Raw genomic sequence first — 17875 nt, forward strand, 5'->3', positions numbered from 1 at the left:
AAATAAAAGAAAAAGGGAAGAACACAGCTGTCACCACAGTGTCACAGTGTCACTGCAAAGCCACCTGAGAGCAGAGGACAAGTCATGCAGGCAGCTTATTCGGTACCGAGGGGGTTAAAGAGCCTGAGAGGGCCCCTTCTCTCAGTCTAACCCACTCTGGCTAGACCTAAAGACAAATAAATCTTAGGAGGCTGCATCATTTCATTATCGGTCAATGCAGTCAGACATCCCTACTATCAGCCTGGTTTCCTCAGGCTCTTGCTTTTGACTAGCACTGCTTGAGAATTTCTGCATTCTCCCAGGACTTCTGAGCCTGCATAGCTCAGCCAGCGCTGCAGCGCAGCTCTCTCAGCCCAGACTGTTGTGAGCTTGGAGAACTCAGGCAGATCAACTCAGAGAGCACACAGACAGCCTGCTGCTTTTGTGAAATGTTGTATTAAGTGGGCACAGCTCCACTCAGGACTGTCACTGCCAGGAAGCTGTCAAGGAGCCATGCGGCACACACAGCCAGCCCCGCATTGCCAGGAGGTACCACAGTTCCTGGGCAGCTACGGGCCAGGTGTGCTACAGAGCCAACACTGCCCCATGGCACTGGGTTGACCATGCAACACGGTAACTACTGCACACACAGGTAAGAAATCCCAGACAGGGTATGAAAGTCCTCCTGAAACTGCCTACACGTCACAAGAGAGCCTATTTGGTAAATGGCACTCCCATTTACACCAGGAAACATCAAGATTGCTGGTGTTTCCTAAGAAATACACATAAGGCTTATCCTAATTCACCTGTGTTCAGAAGCAAAGTGAATCCTGGTACAATCAGGAGTAATAATCATTTTTGTCCTCATTATGTTATCATGGAGAGTCAACCACTGTATTTACAGAACGATAATTGCAGGTGGACTATAAATTACAATCTTCCCCGCACTGAATCACACATAATTCATTACTCTCCAATCAAGCCTCAAGGAAGCACTTCCCATCACTAAAGCTGTACCAGGCCATTCCTGTCTCACAGAGCCCACAGAAGAAGATCACTAAAAAACAGACATATGTTTGAAAATGCTTCAGACGGCCACGATGACAAGTCCTCACGTAAGACACAAAAACTGGCACCCAGCCTTCATCAAGTCGCCCACTTCTCTGAACTGTATCACAATGCAACATCATGCCTGCTTACAGCCCAGCCATGGTCACAGCACCGAGTAGAGGTGCTCCTTTTAAATGCTCACCTGAAATAATAGAGAGCCACTGAAGAGTCAGTATGCTTGCAGGCCTTTTTCACAAGCCTTTCCACAAAAGCATGCAAATCTTCTTGCAGGGTATCCACTCTCTTGCAGTACTGCTTACTTCGGCACAAGGAGTTCCTGAAAAAGCATTAAAAACAAACCCAAAGCAGATGGCTACGAGTCCTTAGCACTGGGCTCAAGGCAACACATAAAAACGATGCTAGCTGGGGGCAGCAAAAGATCCAGTCATTGCTGTGGCAAGATAGGTGAGGAAACTTACTGCTCTTTGCACCCAAGTACATATTTAGGCAGAGTTGAATTTCCTCCGGATCTCCAACAAACAGGACTGGCTGCCTCAAGCCCTGTTTCTGCAGACTGCTTCTCCACCAGGGCTAGAGCACAGAGCTAAAAATGCTTTACAGCACTGCTGAGGATGTCAGGGAATGGTGTAGAGGACACGCTGTCCCATGCACCATGTCTGTGTCCAGCTTGTATCATGCCTCACTTCTGTCTGTGAAGAGAGAAGTTGCACTCTGCCTGTCTCAATAATAAATTGTTGGGAGTTTCACTGCAGCCACAGCAGCAACTCCGTCACCCTAGGGAGCTGTTGCATAGTCTGACTCAGAGGTCAGAAGCCTGTGGAGATATTCAGTGACATGGCACCATGCCTGCAATACCAATGTTTGCTCTTAAGGTTTCTACCTGCAAACAGGATTGACACTTCGAAGACCCTTAGACTAGAAAACCCAGATCCTGTTTTCTTTCCTGGAGGTTATGACTAAGCATTGTGTGCTTGTGTGCTTCTGGGATTTCACCAATGCCACTGGTGTCTATCAAACATCACTGCCTATTTTCTGAAAGACTGAGGACACTTACTTGAAGATATTGGCTGTTTTCTGAAGGAAGTCAACCTCCTGCTTGTCAGAGTCGGAGCTCATGCACTGTTCAATCACCCGAAGAAGGGGCTCAATGACATCAAACACCAAGGGGTTCTCTGACTGCTTAGTCAGGAACACTTCAACCAGATCTAGCACCTGCAAACACAGAGTTACTGACATGAGAACTAATGCAGACAGGGAAACATGATGGATATACCCAGAGCAGCTTCCTCAGACTGCAGTGGGCTGCACAGCAGCTGGAAAGGGCTGAGGAAAACTATTTTTAGCTGAGAACTGTATCATTTGCCCTCATATTAGGGTATGAGAAACTGAAAATTAAAAATTTGAAACTGAAAATTAAAGACTGTTGACTTCAGCCTTATTTTGTGCAGTGACACCGTTTAGAAATGGCAGTTATGAGAATCACTGCCACCTGGCCAGACCTGCAATCAGTGTAACTTGGGACAGGTGTCCATTAACACCACTGACTGATAGCTCTCACCTCTCCAAACCCCCTTTGACTTCTACACAGTGCATTAGCATAAAATCAGCTTCTTACAGCACAGCATCAGAATGAAAATGCAGTAAAGCCAATGGCTCGATACACCATTCTGATTTCATCTCGGTTAATCTGACTCCAGACATTTCTATACATGAGTGGCTGGAGCTGTCCCTGGATGCCCAAATATCCTGGACAGTCCACGCTGACACCAGGTGGCCTGAAGTCAGTATTACAGCCACAAATAACCAGGGGGTGTTAACCATAATCCTCCTGATTTTATTAGCATAACAAGCAAATTTAAAAACTTACATTGCAAAATTACCTGAGGGATTTTATGCATGCCACTCTAAAGCACATCAAGCTTGTCTAGTTTACAAAAACTGACAAGCACCTACCTTTGGGTAGGTGTGAGGAAGGATCTGATAAATTGAATCATTTCCAATCAGCAAATAGAAACCACAGTTCACTTTCTGATAGCACAATCCTGTGTTTGAAGTAGGCATGTGAAGCCCCCAGTCACTGATCATGACTTTGCTATGCCAGGTGCTATACAAAGCCAGAACAATCCAGACTCAGCCTCCAGGAGCTCATGACATAGACAAATGTCCAAGCTGTTTAGGGTTAAGTAGCTCATGGCATGCAGTAGGTTACAACTTCACACCAAATACTTATTTCCCACCTTAATCTTGAAATCCCTCCGTAGGATCTTCTCTTTCCGCATCCTGTCTTTCTCATCCTTCTTTGCCTGGATCCGTTTCTGCTGCTCCGCAAAAAGGGCTGAGATGTTCTTGTCAAGAGCCATCATAGCCTCATCATCCAGTTCTTCGTCACTCTCATCTCCTCCCTTTTGTTTTCAGAATGTAAAAACAACAGGCCATTTAATGAACTTCAGAATGACAGTGAGGAGAGAACCACAGCCAAGAGCGGTAGGGATCACAATCACAGTAGGGATGTAGCTTCCCCTAGACCCAGAATAACAATATGAGGAGGGAAAACATGCTCAGATCAATGAGAAATCTAACTCATATTTGCTATCAGGTACTGCACAGTACTAACATGCAGAGGATCGGGAAAGGGAAGAGGCTGAGGTTTTGACACTGAATCCCTCTGTCCTCTTGCTCTTTCAGTAAAGAGGTTATTATGTTACTATGTCTGTAGCCTTTATAGGAATAATTAACCCACACTCCAGCGCTGCTACAAGAAGACTCCAAAGTGGCCTACATGGATCACGCTCCACACAGGCCAGCCAATACAGGCACCAAGTAACAGTACCTCAGTGCTCCAGTTCACATCAATCTCATTTATTACAGGAAGGAACATAAGCTATTTCAAGCTAGACTGGACAAGCAAAAGCACTCAAGACACACTAACAATAAATAAAAGAACAAGTGACTTATTCCCACAGCTTGCTTTGAAGATCCTAACCTCCTACTTCAAATGCCGTACAAAGCTGACTGCCAGGGTTATCACTGCATGGGTTCAGACGAGATGTGGGCAATAGAAAATCTTTCACCACCCCAAACCTGGTATCTGTATCAAGGCAGGCAGTGAAAACATACCACTGCATTCCCTGCTTGGAGAACATTCATCAGTTGACTGCGAAAATCATCATCAACTTCTTCATTCTCTTCCTCATCTTCACTGTCATTCTCTTCCTCAGTGTCACCTTCATCTGAGGAGTCCTCGCTTCCCTCCTCGTCCTGAGGAAGAAAAGTTCATGTCGTGATCCCACCATTCTTCAAGCTCTATTCAGGTGTATAAATGTTCAAAAATAAATGTCAAGCCTCCTCTCACTTCATGGCCTTACTTCCAGCCCTCAGATTCAAGTAAAAACACCTCAGATAATCTACCAGGTCTTCACAAGAGCCATAAGCAGAACATAACACAGACTTCTCTGTCATATCAAATAAGTATCAAAAAGAAGCTTCCAAAGAACATGTGAAGTAACGATCCCCATGTGACTCTCTGCTAATGCTCATAATGCTTTGTGACTCAAATTTCTGCAGTTCTTAAAACCTGAGATCTTGAATTCAGATGGCTGTGCACCACAATGATTCAGCCTGTGGCTGCAAAAAAGAGAGGCCTGTGCTAACTTCAGGACGCAGTCATTTGTTCTCAGAAAGTCACCTATTCAAGCAGCCATACTTACCGCAGCCTTGTCCTTCAAGGCCAAGAAACCAAAAAACATCACTTCCAACAAGCCATTTGTAAAGCAACAGCCATTTTACTCAAGCCAGAGCAATGCAATTATATCTGTTACCACAGATCAGGAAAAACATTCTTTTTAAGCAGTGAAGGTCTAAAGAGTATTTCTCACTGGCAATAGCACATCAGTTACCATGTCCTGTGCAGATTTGATCTTTTTGCCTGATTCTTCCAACACGACAACAGCACCTTCCTCATTTTGCTCTTGGTATGGGTCAAGAACCTGCAAAAAAAAGAGATGTGTTTTTTTCAGTGTTTTGAAGCATTTCTTGCGTACAACAGACAGGAATTTTGGCACAGTAAGCCAGCTGAATAATGAAATACTAAGTAAGGACACTCAACTTTCTGCATTATGGTATCACATTTCTTAATATGCTAAGTTCTGTCTATAAGGAACAAAATAGGTGGAGAAAACTGAAAAGGTTGGTGACATCACACATTTTGATTTGTTACAAAGAAAGTATTAGGTTCATCATTTAAAGTACCTGACAGCTCATCTTTGCAATCCACATATTACTCTCTCAGAAGACACCACCTTACCCAGTGGTACAACCAATTCAGATTTCCAGTCTCACTTATTTTTAGCAACTCTATGCTTAGCCTTTCTAGAAAAAAAGAAGTTGTTACCATTTATATCCACACATAAAATCTACCAGCTATATAAAATAACCCAGGAATTTCTTCAGCATAAATCTACCAAAGAATACCACCTAGAGTTAGCAGATCTCAGGCTCCCATATAGAAACACAAACCCTCTCTGTCAGCTACATTCAAAACCTTGTAGCACACATTGTCAGACATTTTCTAAATCAGGGAAGCTTTTATTCAATCCCAAAATAGAGACATGCTTGTATATCTGTTAGAGACAAGACAGGCAAACAGCACAATGCCCTACTAGTGCCTCACTTACATCCAGGATCAGCTGCAAGCCCCTCTTGTTCAGGTTAGGGCATATCCGTACAAACGTGCTCTTGGAAATCCGACGTATGAGTAAGCTGGGCTGTGCAAGGAGTGAGAGAAGGATTTCCACCATCACCTCAACCCATCCTGGCTCTGCGTTGCCTGCACAGGAACAAACAATGACGGGAAGGGACAGAACCACTGCACTGGCACATCAATAACAGACTGCAGAAAAATTCACCAAGAGGAAAAAGATAGTTCTTCTAGCTGACTATCAGAAGTACTCATTCAGCAACACAGACCAGAAACAATTAACTGTGAAGCTAAAGATTGTAGCTGTATTGGAAGGCTACTAACCATAGGGAGAAACATGCCTGAAATTGTCTTTAGGCCACCACAAAGCTGTACCAGGTAACAAAACCTACTATTCATTAAATCACCACTTAGATCAGCAGTTCTGCAAATCATTCAACACCTACTTGGCCACATTAAAGCAACGAGCAGCTACCCAGCAGAAGTGTACACAGTTTATGCTGTTTCAAATTATATCAGGAGTCACAGCAACCCAGGAAAAGAACTGACATTTGAAACTGGTCCATTAGTCCAGAAGTTTTGGAATCCTGATCTACATACAACCAAGCTACCACAGAATTACAGCTTTTATTTTCACAGTACCCTCAGATTTACACATATTTAAGGAGAACAACAAGACCATAGTTAGAGAGGAAGTCAAAAGACCAAGCCAGGTTCTTTCCTGGTCAAGTTACAACCGAGTTCTGCAGGCCTTAAACAAGGACTAGCCTAAATCAGCAAACAGGCTGTATCTACACAAGGGACACATTTAGTTTGCCCAGAACAAGAACTCTGAAAGCAGCAAGTTTCAGGCCTCCCAGCTCCTAGAAGAGCCCACAGCTTTGCCTTGGCAGACAGATACCACCATTTCAGGAAGCCCTTGGCCAGTAGAGATCAAGGGGCTCAGCATAAACACCCTTGGACACTGCTCATCTGCACCATGGCCAGCTCTGCGGCCCACCTGTCCTTTCAGGGGCACACAGTGCTTCACTAACACAGAACTGCCATTCCTCTGTCTTTTGATGGATCATGAACAATCCCACTCCATTTCTTCCTGTTGGAAGGACTCACCAGTCTTTTTCTTCTTAGGTTCTTTGCTGAATGCTCTCTCTGTGCAGTTCAGAAGATCACTCAGAACATCCATTGTTTCAGATGGATTCTGTTTGATCACAAGCAGACAGTAAACAATCTCTCTGAATACCACAGTACCAACAGCAATAGAAGGAATATACCTTGAATCTAAGGACCTCTCTAAATAGGTACAGATATTAAAATCAGCTACTACAAGTCCTTTGCAGAAGAAAATATGAAACTAAGTAAAAATTGCTTCACTCAGAAGAAAATCAAGGGCAAAACCAAAGCTCAGGCCAAGCTTTGTCCCTGTAAGTTCATGTCTACAGTCAGTGTAAGAATCACAGTTTATTACCTGCCAGTTGCCCATTTTCAGAAGCCAGGGGCTGTGAAAGATTGAATCTCTGAACACAAAGAAACTCTGCAGCTCAGTGTTCAGAAAGCCCAGTTATCAGCCCATTTTACACCGCTCAAATATGCTTCAGAGGTCTTACCTTGAAAAGGTGAATGGCCATTAAAAGCAGAAGTTGCTGGAAAGCAACAACTTTGGCACTGTCTGATTTATTTTCCTTCTTCTGCAGATTCTTCACAGACTGAAGTGTTCTGAAGAAAGAAACCCTTTTAAAGTCTTTCACAATTACAACAACAAATCATGACCAAATCTATAGTATTATTTTCTGTATTTAACATTTAGTTTGTTGAACTTGGACGTACATATAGTATACAAACTTAACCCAATAACGGCATCTCACTTTGTGTGGCTTACAAAAACCTCCACACTTGGGCACAGGCTAGATTCTTAATACTACACCCTTTACCTTTATGGGAAACCAACCTCAGAAAAGAACACCAAAAAAATCACTGAAAATTCAGTACAGGCATTATTAGGAGGAAAGATTAGCAGAGTTACAATCATGTTTGGGCAAAAATAGAAAAGCACATGGCCATCTAGACATAGTTAACACAGAGAAGGAACGGGAAGAAAGGAACAGGGTTATAATAAACAGAGAGGCATCCCAAAACCCAGATGCAGAATACTCAAAGGGAAGAAACAAGTCTGCCACTGCTGTGAAATGGCTCTGCTACAGCACCCAGAATAGTAGGAGGATAGAATTTCTCTTTTATTGGCCCAATCTCACCTGTCCCAGGCATCTCTCTGTCCTTTAGTAAAAGGCTTCACAGCTCTGACGTGCTCACTGGAGAGCAGCTTGTTGGCATACTCAACCAGCAGAAAGATCCACAGCTTCCCATCTGCAGTCACACCATGGATGTGCTTCTCCCTCAAGGCTGCCGCCTTTGGTGTATCCCCCAAAACCGTCAAGGTGTTCAAAGTCTGAAGTAACCTGCAAAGAGAAACAACCAGTATGTTACTCTTGGGTTCTTCCCCTTCTAGCTTGCAATGGTGGCAATAGAAACATTACAAGAAAAAGTAGCCTAAGCTCAACTCTACACCTACCTGATCATCACACACATACTCAGTAGGTTTGCCATGCAAAATTTTGGTTTTATTGGACAAAACTTTAGGATCTTTGGGAAATCCATCTAGTTTCTCCTTAAAAAAAAGCCATTCTCTGGTCCTGGAGTCAAAGAAATGCTCCCATAGCAGCTCACTATCCCAAACCTTATAATCTCATCCTCAGGAAAAAAAAAGAGACATTTCCAAGCCTAAAGCACACAAGAAAATCCTTACGCAAAGAAGTAGTTTTCTGTCACTGAATGCGCCTGTTCATCTAGAGGCTCTGATGGAAGAACATTCGCCTCACATATTTGGGAAGTCTTCTTCTTAGCCTCAAAGAAAGCATGGAAGAAGCAAAACCTAGAACGGACAGAAACAAGGACAAAATTAAGAGCCAGCTTGGTCATAACACAGCAAAACCAGCCCATGTGTGCAAAACAAATAGCACCGCATATTCACCACATTTTTATACAAGAATGTCTAAACACTGAAAAACATAACTATTTACAATATGACCCTTTCCTGAAGGAACACAGGGTAAAGAAGGGAGAAGGATGCTCAGGACTTCACACTTGAGGCCACACAATACAATACCCAGATGGTCAGATTTGGGTCATATTCTCCAAGACTTTTTAAATGACCGATAAATACCTATTAATATCTGATGCAAAGATTAGAAGTAATATCTTCAAGCAGTTCAGGTAACCAGGAACCTAAAATTTACGGAAAGCATGGACTAAGGTGATTTTAAGTGCCTGAACTATTTTTTGTCCCAGTTTGCAGAAGGTATTCTGAAAACAGAACTTAGTCTCCTAAACAACTTACATTATGGAACATTTCCAACTATTGAATTTGCCTAATGTTATGGGGACAGCTTACATGGAATGCTGCTGTAGAGCTAAACACTATTATTCCAAGCACCTGTGGCATTAAGTCTTTAAATCATTCTCACCTGGAAACGTCCATCACAAGGCTCTCTTCTTTTTTCACTGGACTTTCAATGATATTAGCAAGTCGGTGGATGATCCATTTTCTTAACCGAGCAATCTTATATTGTGCTCTTTCAATAAGGAAGTGGACACAATTATTAGTTTGAACACTGTCTCAAAACAAACACAAACTACAAAATCCACTGCAGCAAGAGATAACACTCAGCTATTTAAGAGGCTTTACACTAAAGACGGCAAAGTTATGTAGTAAGAATGCAACAGGTACGTAAGAAAACATATAATCTTCCCAAGTTTGCTTCTTACTACGCAAAAGACAGTCTGTTTACCCCACTGAGACACTGCAGTTTAGCAAAAAGCACTTGAAGAATTGCAGTAGAAAACCTATAACCTCACTGTACTGACAAGTAACACATAGGCACACTGTTTTAACAGCTTACACCTTCCTTGCAGGAAGCCCCTGCAAGTAACCCAGTACCCACAGCATCAAAATGTGGGTATTTCTTGGCACTTTTTCCTAGCTGAAAATTGCTACAAATGCTTATCAAGGATATAAGTATTTACAGGTTACTCTTGAGACATGGAAGCAGGTGCTCTGCTGTGGACCAAGGAAACAATAGCACTTAAGTCAGTTTAACAGCCAGATAAAAGAGATGCACAAATCCTACAAAGACCCAAGAGTCTATAGTGGAAAAGGAAGCCACTGGACATTTTTGCCAAAGCAGATGTCATGGCTAGAAAAACAAGAGAAAAGGCTTCTTTGGTGATCCAGTCTGCTTTGGTCAGGCTGGCTGGTTCTCACTGTGTTTGCTCCTATTTGCAGAATTTAATTTTGTCCCAGCAAAAGAGTCAGATGCTGGGGCTAAACCTTCTGGGACAGAGGAAACAGAACAGGCAACAACTGTCAACTCATGGCAAGGGAGCCAGCAAACTGTCTGTCCAAACCCATCTTCACAAAACAGAAAGAGAAGAGGAACGTGCATCACCTATACACTCACTTGTTTACTTTTTCCTGGTTCTGTTTCTGCCGGTTACTTGAGAAATCCAAACAACAGTCCAAGTCTGGCCTGAGGAACATGTCTTTGAGCCAGTCAACGTATTTTTGTAATGCCACTGGCTGCAGGTGTTTGACTACCCTGGTAGAGCTGGACAACACTGGGTAGCCTTGATTGGTGAGAGTAGAGAAGCCAATCAGCACTGCCAGCTGCCTCTCTGGGTCATCACAGCTGCTGAGAAATTCATCTATATATCCTTCCATCTCTGGAGCAAACTTAAATCGGTCTGGAAGCTGAAAAATACAGTCAAACAAGCAGGTTAGGAACCTCACACTGAGTCTGAGTGTCTTTGTAAGAACAAATCACTTTACGGATTTGACTGCAGTATGTAAATTAAAGTCATATGCCTGAACATTTGGCATAAGGCATACAGCATATCACCAATTTCACATCATGGTCTTCCTCATGTAGGAGCAACCACTGCAAGCAACCACAGAATTATGTTATATACCAACTTCAACCCTTTAATTTGCACCTTCCCAAGCAGTTGGGCTTCAGGAGGCTGGACCACACACTGGCCAGTGTAGCTAAGCCCCTAGGCTGATCAGCTTTCCTGTTGGGTGAATGTCCAAGGTGTTTCTCACATCACCTGCCTTTGACTTTCCCTCAATTTGGAAACTCCCACACATCAATTCCAGTTTCATCTAGCAGCCCTGGAAGCTGCTGACCTACAGCGGGGAGAACATATTCCATCTCCTCTCTCTGGTGTCTCAGAAGCGTTGAGATACTCTGAAAGGAGGGCGAATTGACACATTTAACCTAAAAGCCACATCCTGGGGTGTTGCTGTTTTGTGCTAAGTCCTGTCCTCAGTTCTGCCACTGATCCACTAGGCATACAGCTGTTCAGCAGCATGCAGACCACCAGGACACGTCCTGCCTCATCAAACATCACATCTCTTTATGTTGTTTCATAGCCCACAGTGTTCAATTCCACTCATTTGTTGTGGAAAAAGAAAAAAAAAACAACAAACAAACAAAAAAACCAACAAGCTGTGGCTTCATTCCAAAAACACAGTGTAACTTTTGTAAATTAATAAAATAACTTGTTTGGTATAGTGTCACAATCAATACAGTGACCTGGCAGGAGCAGAAACAGTCATGAAAGTCTAAGCAACACTGTTCTTTTAAAAAAAGGGGCTATAAATTCCTAATTAACTACAAGTCAATTCAATTATAGATACCACTGTAGGAATTCTCACACAAAATACATCTTAGTAAGCTCCTGCTTCCACTGTTGGAGAACTCAATAGTTGTATATCAGTATGAAAACTGGGAGAAAAATTCCAGGAGAGACAGCTGTGAACAGGCTAATAACTCACAACAGGTGCTTCATCAATCACCTCTCAACAAAAGCAAATCAAGTACATCTGCTCTCCTGTTGAACAAATATGTGGATTCAGGAAGATAGCTGTCAGTAAATATCAGAGTCAAGCTTTGTCTAGTTTTATCTCCAACAACCACCAGAATCCCCTAAGAAAGTATAAAATAACAATATTTGCTTTCCAAAACAAACAACTCCTGTCATGAACAAAACAAAACCACAGAAACAACAACAACAAATTCAAACTAAGACCTTTCCTATTTCATCATCAACAATATTAGGGGTTTCTCTTTCCATTTAGTCAATCATTGTCTTCAGTGGATTTGTACATTTCAGACAATAATTAACAGTTTTTTTGATCCACATGGAAAAATATAACGTAATTCACTGTACAACAAGCATAAAAAGCAAGAAACAGGAAAACAACTGAGTTAGTGGATAAACCCTGGAGAAAGTTGCAAAATACAGGGAGGCACCATGGTAAGCACTATTTTCAGAGTAAACCTGCACATCTATTGCTGCTTTGATCCCAGAACAGACAGACTGAAAAGACTTATTTCTCCCAAGAGAGGGCAATGATTTTTGGACCCACATGCGAAGGCTCAGGATTATGTTACCACAAAAAGCCAAGCCAAAACCTGTTTTTATCAGTATTCCCCTTTTTCTTCCTCCCTTTACTGCACAGCTGTGGTGTTTCTTGGCTTCCCAGGAGGCAAGGAGAAAGAAGAGTTTCAAAATCCAATTTCCAAATAAAATTTGTGCTTAAACCTCAGATGTGCTTATTGAAACAAGCAATAATATAAACAAAAGCATTGACTTGTCCTTTTTTGTGTTTGCCTTCATGTTCATGCAACACCCAGCACAACGACAGACAAAAAGGAGCTTCTGGACACACAAAATCAAAAGGACTGTTAAAGGATGACATATGACATTGTCAACACGCTGAGGGCTGTCCTTCCTCTGCTTTCCCCATTGTTACAGCTTTCTCAGCAACATCAATGAAAGTAGGTGGCTGAACAATTTCAAAATCTTTAAAGTAAGTCTGAACAAAATTACACAAGTAGGCAATGATGATTAAACACAGTCTATACTCAGCCCACTGCAACCGGTGGTCATAAAATAACCTTGTTTTAAGTAAGAGTCCAAGGTCTAAAATTACATAACTTTTCTGTTGTACAAGACAATGTGAAACTAGAAAGGGGGATGGAGAAGGCTCCTGCACAGGACAGGGTCTTTAGCCCTGAGCACGAGTGCTTTCAGAAGACCTACCTGAGAAGTGACCACGTGTTCTCCATAGTGCTGCATCACCTTCCCTTTGAGAACCATCTGTAGCTGATCCAGGGACAAGAAGGGGAGAGCACTGCCCAGCAGCCGGTAGCACATGTAGCTGAGTGGAAACAAGAAGATTCCCTCAGGCAGAGGCCCAGCAATAAAGCCACGCACAGTGAAATGACTCTCCTACTCAGCCACTTTGAAAGGGACAGTACAGCTCCTCTGACAAGTCTTGTAGCAGCAAACTACAGATTTAAGATACTTTAATGGCCAGTGAGGTGCATTACCTTTACGTGCTGTCTTGGTTCAATTTAACCTCAAATTTGTTATACGTCACAATTCTAAGAGAAATCTTACTAACTCCTGGATTTAGGCTCCCTATAAAGTTTCCTATGAATACCTAAATAATCAAAAGCAAGTGTTCTCACATTGTTCTTGAGAAACCACACACTCCATCCTACCACCAGGCATCAGAAAAATTTGGGCCACAAAATAGAAGGATGATATGGAAAACAACAATGTATGTTAAAACAAACCTCACTGGTCCCGATTTCTCCTTCAATAGCCCGTTCTCCACACCTTCTTCCCAGAACAGTTCAAAGGCACCTTCCTTCAGCGAAACTTGCAGCAAATCAAACACTACACTGGGCAATTTCTTGTCCTTCTTTTCAGACTTGGCAGCACTTCGCAGAAGCTCTACAAGCCTAGAAGAAAAGAGAAAACAATGCAAGAGATCTGGGCTGGAAGGGGATTGCTGAAGGCCAAATTCATCCTGCTGAAGGACATAGAACATTTCCTGAGCACAGCAGGCTGTGCCTCCTGGGAGAAATGACAGAGTTATAATTTAGGAATCTGCATGACACTTAGCACCTAACCCTTAGAAGTACCTGCAGTAGCAAATATGGGCAGGTATCGGAATGTAAGCCGCATTTCTCTCACTGCTAGCCAAGAGAACCGAGAATGTTGCACTTAATGCTCCTTATTCAAGAACTTACCTGGGAATATTTTTCTCATTTACAACAGTAGAAGAGCCAAACAGCTTCTTCAGATTTTTAGGTTTCAGAACACTAGGGAATTTCTGTATGCCCACAAGCAAAAGGTGCAGGTTCTCTGGGGATGTTAAGGCTGAAGCGAGGTCACTTCGCAAGATGCCAAACAGGACCTCCTCAAACACAGTTTCAGGAACCTAGACAGGAACAAAGGTGAGAACATATGAGAGACATCAGATGGCATTTTACTATCTTGCTGTGTAGTGTATTAAGTATCTGCATTGTAGGGCATTTTACTAAATGCTTGCAGTGTTCTGGAAACTTCAGAAATCATCTTTATGGTGACACAATCAAAAATGAATAATGGATGTGTCTAGCACTGCCACACAGTCCCCAGGTGCTTAACCATGTGGAGCAGGACAATATATTGTCATCAGACAGCAATTCTGGTCAACTGACTCCAGCTGCAATTGTTCTCTTGCTGTCCGACTGCTCCTGTATGTGCAGCCGTTCAGCCCAGGGAGGAGGAAACACTCTTGTATTAGCTTTTAATTATATTTTTCAAAAATAAGCTACTTGTTTCCACAGAATTTTCTGGCAAACAAATGTGTTCAATGGTTTTAGAGAAAACTGGATCCAATGGTTTCGTGAACAAGAAAAGCACAATAACTGTTTTAATTTGTATTTTTTAAAGATTGGATTCAGAATACATTTAAACCTAACATCAAGACTAAATGACATGGAACACTTCCATACAAAATATTATTTAATTTTGATTTGATGCTGTTAGTCTTCACATCCACAAAAAATATCCACATAAAACAAGGAAATAAACAAACTCTCTTCTTCCACTACATATTCAAGAGTTCCTTTACTCCACGTCCCTACCTTCTTTCACTCCCAACAGCCCAAAATTCAACCTTAGGCCCAGGCTTGGTGCATAAAAAAGGTTTGCTGTCCAGAGTTTTCAGTACACTCCAAAGCAGCAGAGGGCCTAATGCAGCACCCAAGCAAGTCAACTGGGAAAAAACAGACTATGGGTTTGTCCATGATGAAATCAGACTAAGCTAAACCTGAGCATCCTTCCCAGAATAAAAGCATCTGCCCACAGACACTAGAGAAAACAGCTCCCATGGTTTAAATTCACTCTTCCACACGCCCCCTTTAACTTTCAACTGTGAACAAACTAATGAAAAAGCAGTCCCCAAAGCAAAGTCCTCCTCCCACCCACCACACGCTGTGGCTGTACCTCAGACATGATGTCAATAAGAGTTTTGCGAGGGAGATCTCTGAGGTGTGCTTGGTGATGTGCCAGCTGCTGGAGAAGCTGGATGCTCTCCAGCAGAGCTTTCTGGTCCTAGAAAGGAAACATAAGCCAAAATCAGATGACATATATCAAAGATCAAGCTGAAGGCTCAGGGAATAACCCGCTCCTGAGACCCTTATGCCTCCTTGTAATAAGAAACCTACACAATTGCTCCCTGATAGGCCACTCAGCTTTTCCCAAAATGGTGTCTGCTGGCTGTAAATGACAATAGATCCTTTCCTTCCATGAGAGGTAGGAACCTCCTGTACTGACACAGTTCCTAAGTTCTAGTCAGGAACAGACACTTAAAAGGCACAAATGTAAAATGTAAAAGAAATGAACCAAATTTGATCCTTCAAGTCCCATCTCATCCACTAGCCAACAATCCAGCTTTTCTCTCTAGATCCTCTCTTCATTTCAGACAGCCCTAGAATGAGTGCTGACAAACAACAACGGCAATGTTACCTTAACAAGCCGGCCAGACTGAAACAGAGCCATAACTCCAAAAAAATTTCCAAAAGCAGCATTTCTCACAAGTTTCTGAAAAGGAAAGAAAAAGGGGTTAAAAATCCTCCTCACTGAGTGGTTAGATTTCATGTTTGGCTACAGCTCTGACCAGTGGAACAAGATTGCTGGAAGATCTAGTCTTGAACATCCTGACATACGAATGTACTGAAAAGCTCCCCCCTGCACAATTTTTAAGAGCAACAGTCCTAGATCGTCTTTCTGCCACACAGATAAATCTCAGCTAAAACACCACCAGATGACAATGTCATCAGCTTCTAGTTTTCACAAATATTTGTGCTATTTCATTATAATAATTTGCTTTAGCAAGAACCCCCAAACTACAGTACCCAGCTACCAAGCCTTCAAAGAATACAGAACAGGTAATTTAAACTAGCTGTTGGCCAACACTGCTATGAGCTGACTCACCTTCTTCACTTTTTCCAGATTGTGTTTTTCTTTTATCTGTTCCAGGACACTGCACATTGGAATTTCCTCAAAAGCCTGCAAAACCTGAGGAGATGGATGGAACAGCTCAGTCTGCAGGTCTTCCCTTTTATGAAGTTTTATCAGGTGCAGACAAAAAAGACCTTAACAGCTGTTCAGCATAGCAGCAGATGTGCTGCTTTATTAGGCCAGAATAGAGACAACTAGATCAGTAAAAAAATGTGTCTAGAATAAGAACTAGTGTAGACGTCAATATACCCACTGATACTCCTTTTTGGTACCGCTTATTTTTTTTCCCCTGCACATGACCTAGTAGGATTAACAATGAGAACATTTTGTTGCAACTGCATGACCCTGTAACAGAAACAACAAAACTTTTCAGCATGGCCAAGGCCCTGATCTAAGTGGGAAGACCATGCATGGGCTCTGCTATGTTTATCAACTTCTTCAGTGAGAGGAGGTCAGATTCCACTGGTAATCCCAACTGCTGAGGCTCTTTGCTATGTCACAAACAAATTAAAAACTTTGAAGCATGTGTTAAAGGGTTGTCTTTTTAGATCCCCACAAAACCAGCCCAACACCAAGAGAAAGCCAATTTTAAGTTACAATAGTTAAGTCACAATAGTTCCAAACGCAGCATATATGAAAACCTGGTCAAATTTTGCAAATTAAAGTTGGTTCTTGAAGCAGGACAATTCTGTAGCATGAATATGATACTGGTATAGCTTATACGTTGATAAGTGCTTCTAAAACTGACTGGTACTATTTAGAACTGCACGGTCTCCCTATGTGTGCTTGCTGCAAGACCTTTTCTGCCCCCCCCACGCAGAACCGCCAGACGGGAGCCCTCCAGCCGCCTCACGCCCAGCAAAGCAGGACCCCAGGGCCTGACTGCGGCTGGCAAGGGGCCGCAGAGGGAAACACTGACCTGCGCCAGGGCCAAGCTGAAGCCTGGGCGGGCGGCCTCGCGGGTGGCTCCCAGTCCTTCCACCAGCCGCTTCAGGGTGTACTTCAGCTCATCGTCCTGCAAGACAGACCCAGCTCCGGCGGTGACCTCTCTGCCCTGAACCCCGCGGGCCTGCCGGGCGCCCCGGTTCCAAGCGCAAGCGGAGAAAAGGAAGGGCCGTGCCCGCCCGCCGCCTGCCCGCACCCACCGCCCCTCCGGCCGGCCTGGCGCAGCCGCGGCCCCCGCCTCACCTTCCTGCCCTCCCGCAGATGCCGCAGGAGGTTCTCGGTGGCCGCCAGCCGCACCTCCTGCTCCGGCTTGGCGATGTCCCAGAACAAGTCGAGGAAAGCGCGGCCTTGCCGCAGCACCCCGCGGGGATCGAGCACCACGGGGCCGCCCTCACCCTCCGGCTCCGCCATGCTCCGCTGCCGCACGTGGGGCCGCCGCCGTTCCTGCGCCCGCCCCGCCTCTTCCGGGGCAGCGGGGCCCGGGCGGGGACGGGCATGTCAGCCCCGCCGGGCGCCCGCGCTCCCCTCAGGGCTGCGGCTGCTCCCCAGCCCCGCGCTCCCCTCGTCAGCCCCGCGCTCCCCTCGGGGCCGCCCGCCAGCGCCACGTTCCCCTCGCTTCACAGCCCGAGCCCCTGCAGAGCTCGTTCGTCCCTCCCCTGCCCCAAGGGCGTCCTTTTCTCCCCCGTTTCCCAGGTAGCAGCTTCGGGGGGCGGTTGGAAGCCTCTCACTGCGGGGAAGCGGGGCTCCGTGCGGGAAGAGGGTCGGAGC

At 43.9% G+C, this 17875-nt stretch overlaps 1 protein-coding gene across 1 annotated transcript in view; it reads right to left on the bottom strand.

The window, feature by feature from the left end:
* The window catches only part of MYBBP1A (MYB binding protein 1a), a 53023-nt gene extending 35404 nt beyond the window's left edge, over positions 1-17619 (bottom strand). Inside the window, 21 exon segments of the mRNA XM_065036487.1 lie at positions 1232-1366; positions 2105-2262; positions 3288-3452; positions 4168-4308; positions 4947-5036; positions 5724-5875; positions 6857-6944; positions 7351-7459; positions 7996-8199; positions 8547-8672; positions 9265-9372; positions 10258-10547; positions 12905-13022; positions 13444-13611; positions 13903-14093; positions 15146-15253; positions 15668-15742; positions 16136-16219; positions 17082-17177; positions 17351-17518; positions 17521-17619. Of these exon segments, the coding sequence (XP_064892559.1) occupies positions 1232-1366; positions 2105-2262; positions 3288-3452; positions 4168-4308; positions 4947-5036; positions 5724-5875; positions 6857-6944; positions 7351-7459; positions 7996-8199; positions 8547-8672; positions 9265-9372; positions 10258-10547; positions 12905-13022; positions 13444-13611; positions 13903-14093; positions 15146-15253; positions 15668-15742; positions 16136-16219; positions 17082-17177; positions 17351-17518; positions 17521-17604 (2858 nt within the window). The 5' untranslated portion in view covers positions 17605-17619.
* Positions 17620-17875: the final 256 nt, after the last annotated feature.

Source organism: Columba livia, chromosome 20, assembly GCF_036013475.1.
Source record: "Columba livia isolate bColLiv1 breed racing homer chromosome 20, bColLiv1.pat.W.v2, whole genome shotgun sequence".
Taxonomy (NCBI): Eukaryota; Metazoa; Chordata; class Aves; order Columbiformes; family Columbidae; genus Columba; species Columba livia.